The sequence below is a fragment of the Pyxicephalus adspersus genome, chromosome 1 (assembly GCF_032062135.1).
Source record: "Pyxicephalus adspersus chromosome 1, UCB_Pads_2.0, whole genome shotgun sequence".
In the NCBI taxonomy this organism is placed as follows: domain Eukaryota; kingdom Metazoa; phylum Chordata; class Amphibia; order Anura; family Pyxicephalidae; genus Pyxicephalus; species Pyxicephalus adspersus.
The window spans coordinates 150,824,367-150,830,366 of record NC_092858.1 but is presented as its reverse complement, the minus strand read 5'-3'; the positions used below and the strand labels follow the sequence as shown (position 1 = coordinate 150,830,366).

At 37.2% G+C, this 6,000-nt stretch overlaps 1 protein-coding gene across 1 annotated transcript in view; it reads left to right on the top strand.

The window, feature by feature from the left end:
- Window positions 1–999: 999 nt before the first annotated feature.
- GRPR (gastrin releasing peptide receptor) overlaps window positions 1,000–6,000 on the top strand; it is a 78,629-nt gene continuing 73,628 nt past the window's right edge. Inside the window, exon 1 of the mRNA XM_072431230.1 lies at window positions 1,000–1,699. Coding sequence (XP_072287331.1) covers window positions 1,293–1,699 — 407 coding nt within the window. The 5' untranslated portion in view covers window positions 1,000–1,292. The remainder of the gene's footprint in view (window positions 1,700–6,000) is intronic.

Genomic DNA, 6,000 nt, shown 5'->3' with positions numbered 1-6,000 from the left:
CCCTCAAAAGAGCTCACAATCTAATGTCCCTACCATAGTCATATGTCAATAATGCAATCTAAAGACAAATTTTTGAGGCCGATTAACCTAACTACATGTGGTAGAACACTGGAGGAATCCCACACAGTCCCAGTGAGAATATACAAACTCCATGCAGAGTCCTGGTTGAGATTCGAATCTGTGACCATTCATTGTGAATAATGTCCCAATGAAAAAAAAAACACGTCATATACTACAGCATTGGAGTGTAATATGGTGTCAGTCTGATTGGAGACCATTGTGGTGTATTTGCAAACTATTCAAATAATGAACTGCCGTAATGCAATGAGTAAAATAATGCACAAGGTCTGCCAAGAAATTGTGTACAAATTAATAGTATATGGGAGACAGAAAGCCATCAATCTGTCAAATACAAGCTACAAATGAAACAAAAATAAAATAAACTACTTCTGGCATATGTCTTCTTTTGCCTTTGTCAACCTCATTCATTTTGTCTTTGACTAATTTGCAAAAACTCAATAAAATACTTGTAAAAGAACAAAGGGACAATAAAGGAAAGTTATACAAGTCAAAGGATATATATATATATATATATATATATATATATATATATATAAATATTGGATGTTCATCTGTAAATTTTCTCAAAACACAGTGATCAAGGTGCATAGTTGTGTGTAGATTCTATTGTTTGGATATCACATGATATGCCATTATTCTGCCATTAGCTTGCCATGGCACTGAGCAGCAGAATGCAGCAGCATTTTAATTTAGTCCAGGAGAATGTTTGTATTTCAGCTAATAGTTTGCAAGCTCTTCCTCTGACAATTGAGTGGATCTGCAGAGCAGCCTGTCTGTTCTCTCCTGCAGTGCACACTTTTACCGGCAGAGGGCCCCTGCCTGCTCCCAGCCCGGGCAGACCAGTCCAGCGCAGTGCTCAGCCTCCTGCACATTGACTTTGCTGTCTCAGTGAGCAGGTGAACAAATGGAGTGCTCAGGATTCCGCTCAAGTCCAGCCTTCCAATTAACTGCTTAACATTTCCTTCTCCATTAAGAGAGCAGCGCAGAGTGCAATGACAAGTGGATGTGAAATGTTTCAGCAGACCAAGGCTCTGTGTACTCCATGCATTGCCTAATGTGGGATTTCCTTCTGAACTCTCTGCAAGCTGAGTTGGTGTCATGTCCAGGAGGAAAGCAGAACAAGGGCTCACCATCCTGGAAGACTTCCCCAGCATGTGAGCAGGACAGGGGCTGGAAGTGACTTTAGGGGACAGGCTGAGCCCAGGCTGACAATGAGCCCAGAAAGCTGCTATCTGCTTGAAGGAGATAACTTGTCTCTCTCCAGTGCTTGCTACAATCACAACTCCAATCACTCTGCAGAGGACTGGTTCTACCCTGGGGTCACCTATGCCATAGTCCCTGTCTATGGACTCATCATCCTTATAGGTCTCATTGGCAATGTGACTCTCATTAAGATTTTCTGCACTGTAAAGTCTATGAGAAATGTCCCCAATCTATTCATTTCCAGCCTGGCTCTGGGGGATCTGCTACTGTTGGTTACTTGTGCCCCTGTGGATGCCAGCAGATTCCTGGCAGATAAGTGGCTGTTTGGCAGGGTGGGATGCAAACTTATTCCCTTCATACAGCTGACATCAGTTGGGGTCTCTGTGTTCACACTGACTGCTCTTTCAGCTGACAGGTAGGTTCCAGAACAGGTGTTTATAGAACTTTTTCATTTTCTTGGAAAAGTTGATTTCTTGCATCTTTCTTTATTATTTTTCTATTTTTAAATATGAAATGCGTATATTGTACTCTCAGCTGACAAGTAGGTGCCAGGTGCTCATGCAGCAGCTAATCAAATGTAAATAGCACAACTTAATCAAAACCTAAAACTAAATCTTCCTTTCTTCCTTCCTGCCATATTTGTATTGTACAGCTGACATCAGTTGGATCTCTGACTGCTCTCTCAGCTGACAGGTAGATCCCAGAACAGGTGCTAATGCAGAAGCTGATGTGTAGCACTTTTTCATTTCCTTGCAAAAGTTGGTCAATGGCATCTATCTATCTATCTATCTATCTATCTATCTATCTATCCATCCATCCATCCATCCATCCATCCTTCCTTCCTTCTTTCTTTTCTTTTCTTTCTTTCTTTCTTTCTTTCTTTCTTTCTTTCTTTCTTTCCTTCCTTCCAACCATTGGGTTCCTCAAAATGTGGCTAAGGATTCTATGAGTCATGAGGAATTTGTACCTCTCAGGTCAATTTACCTGACACCAATGGTCACTTTGCCTATCTGTTAAGGTGATATTCTTCCCACTGGCCAGCAATGTAAGAGGCATTCTTCCCATTGGCACCATGCTATTGTACTGTGAGGTGTCAATATAGTGATTATAGCAGGGATTGCCATGAAAGGCATTGCAAGGGTTTTCCTATGTAAAAAAAAGGTTGAGAAAGGCTGATCTATCTCTGCTTAAATTATACAATGTCTCTTAACTGACAGGTAGGTCCAGAACAGGTGTCCATGCAGCAGATGATGGCATGGAAATGAAAATTGCAAATACCTTTTCACTGGGAAAAGTTGGTCATTTTTTTTTATTTCTTTCTGCTTTCTTTTCTTTCCTTCTTTATCAATGTATCCATCTCTTATCTTATCTTACTCTTTAGCTATGAAATGTGTAAACTGTATTGTTGGAATTATATATATATATATATATTTAATTTTAATGTCCAAATACTAATAATCTAACAGTGGCTGGCAATTCTGATAGCAAATATGATAATTAACTAAATAAATCAGTAAAAGTATTACTAAATGATAATAATCCCAACAAATGGCTTTGTGTTTTTAGCCACATTAACTTGTTTGGTTTTATTACTTGTAATTTCATTACTTGTTCCTGATATAATACAGATGTTACAAACTGTATGCACTTATCAATATTATTGTATTTGCATTGCATTGCAAGGTAATTATGATTGTCCCCTGTTCTAGTATTGTTGATATATGGAGAAAACATAATCTAGTAATTTCTAGTGAGCACCTTGATGCCTGCATATGTTACATAGCTTCATTATTACCCAATATTAACATTTCATGTTTTATACTTCTGTGTTGCTAAAAATCTTTGGATTGGGGTTGTTGCAAAGTTGCAATTAAATAACCCGGAATGGGTGTTGATATGTACGGAGCTACTTGTTTCATAGCTATTAAGAAAACACAAAGATTTCTCCAAATACACTGCCAAATTACGATAGTAATAAGATTGTCTACAATGTTTACAGGAAGACATTTTCCATGTGTTTTACAGAATTCTCCCGTTTATTGGCATGGTGGCCAGTCATTTGTGTTATTTGCCATTAGTATTGGCTGAGCATACTGGAAACATCTCCAGATGTCTATTCATTTTCATGCTTGACTGAATTATTATGTGTATACACTTTTCTAGTAGTTGCCTATAAATCTTCCTTGTAACCCATCTATATTTATAGGTAGCTAGCGGGTCCTTTTAAAATTCTGCAGTGATTTCTTGGCAGGTGCTCAGTACCAGCCTGTGTGCTTACTGACTAATATGCCGGACATACTTTCAATGCATAGATACCAGTCTGATTGAATCTGATTAAATATAAGCCAATTATATTAGCAAAGAATCTAAGTGATGATTTATACCGCAGACAGATATATTTGATAAGGCACGAAAAAGTGCAAGAGGCATTGATTCATTGTAACCAATTAGAATGCATCTTATTTTGAACTGATTACAACAAACCAAGTAACCATTAAATCAAGTTTCAATGGGGTATATAGTACTTTCCATGTCATTTTTGCTTTAATAAGCAAGTCATCACCTGCAAGACATTGGTGCTGATTGAAATATGTTTTCTGTCACTGGAATCATAATTCTTTGCATATTCTTTATACCCCGTTGAGTTCTATTTATGAATGGTAGTTTTGTGATATATTTACATACACAACAATATAATCCTCCCAGTAGGAAGTCATCCTGCAATATCATACAGTTGTGCTGCAGATCTCTGCACAACAGGATCTCATTATTCAGGGTAATGATCTTTATGGTTGCTGCATTCTTGGTACAGAAGGATTTCCATAGTGGGATACCAGTTAGGATTTAGTATGAGAATATGTAGGAAGTCAGTTTTTCTTGTCCATCAAGTAGAGGTTGGTTGGAAGGTGAAGAGATCACCTACAGACAATTCTATCCACTCTCAGTACTTTCATTCCCAGGAGAGTGATTACACAAAGAGGGATGGGCTTCATTCCAGTTCAGTAATATGACACAGGGGCTGCACAATATTCAAGAACATGGAATTAAACGTGAGAAGTGTGTAGCTTGGGTGATTATTTTCACATTTGACAGCCAACATAAAACACCCAATTTCATCCCATATATAGAATAATATTCCATGCATTAGACCATGACAAGGTCTAAATTACGTGAAACTTTTCAGATATTTGTCTTCCATAAAACCCTACGCGTATGAAGAATCAAAAAGAGACAGATTGTACTGATCTTTTTAAGACTTTGTCACCAGTCAAAAATACACATCTGCCAGTAGGCATTAAACATTTAACAGTCCAAACATTATTTGCTTATAAGGGCTGCCAACCTAACCGCTCATAAATATAGTTGGCATATGGGACTTCTTGCCACATATTGATTTATTGGAAAGCTTTTTATCTGCATCAAAATGGTTGGAAGCCCAGCTATGGCAAGATTTATGGAAAAAGAAGCCAAGCCTCTACACATTGGCCCGTGTACATCAACTTCTACAACACGTTTGAAAAGCTTTTAGCCAAATTCAAGCAGCTTTGGTGAAGCGTTCTAGCAATTGTTTAAGTGTCAATTGCTATAACAATCTGAGTTTAACACACTGGAACTAAAATTTCAAAAGCTTGAACAAAAATGTTAGAGGCTTGTTGAAAGCTTTAGAAACACTTTGAATATGTACAATGCTCCAGAACACATGGACGCCAGTAAGGCCAAATCTCTTTTTGATGCATGATGGGAACTTAGGTAAAGGCAGCGACATTTCCACTCTATGTAAGTCACACTCCAAAGACATTTCTAACTTTTGTTGCTTTAATAAACAAAAATCTCTTTAAAAGCTCCTAGCAATTGCATTCGTGTTCATCGTCTATGTGATTCTCTATATTGCAACTTTAAGGCATTTTCCACTATGTATTAGAAGACAGAGGGTGTGATCCCTCATACAATGGTATTCCCACCCACCATAGGCTGTTGTGTTGTTGTGTTGATTTGGCTGTTGTGTTGATTCAGAGTAAAAAAGAGGACATGGCTGGGGAATTTTGTAGTATGAAGAGAAAATGCTAACCATAAAGGGTAAAATACCTTCCACAATGATTCTAAAATTCTTGAAATGATTTAGGTTGATTCAGTTAATTTAAGAGACAGGAAAAAAAAACTAAATTAAGTGCAATAGAAAAACTATTTTTATGTGATTTTAATGAATTACCCCCCCCGCCCCCCTTAATAAGTTCTACTAGAGTGGTGCTACATGTGTATTATAAAGTATAGAAAGGTTATTTAGTTATTTAGCAATCAACCATCTTCATACCTAATGTAGGTGCAATGACCTATTGATATTTAATATTAGGTCAAGTAAAGACTTCTCAGTTCACTTTTGGAATACATTTTTTTTTTACAAAATGTGAAATGTAATTTGCATATAACCCAGGTCATTGTTTTGCGGTTCTCCCCCTTGGTGTAATGACTTGAAAAAGGTTTAGGACTTTAGAACCAACTCGCTATTCCATGGTAAAATTTTAGCTGTCATTCTTTTGAACACAGACTCCTTGATTCCTCTTCACTATCACTTATTTTGCCTTCTATATTGTATATGGTAGAGGACATGTCTTTTGTACATGAAGTATTGATGGTCTGTTGTTTTCTGTAAGTAGAAATAAGAAAAAAGTTTTTCTTAAAGTTTGGTTCTAAAATGTGTCAATAATGCTGTTTGCT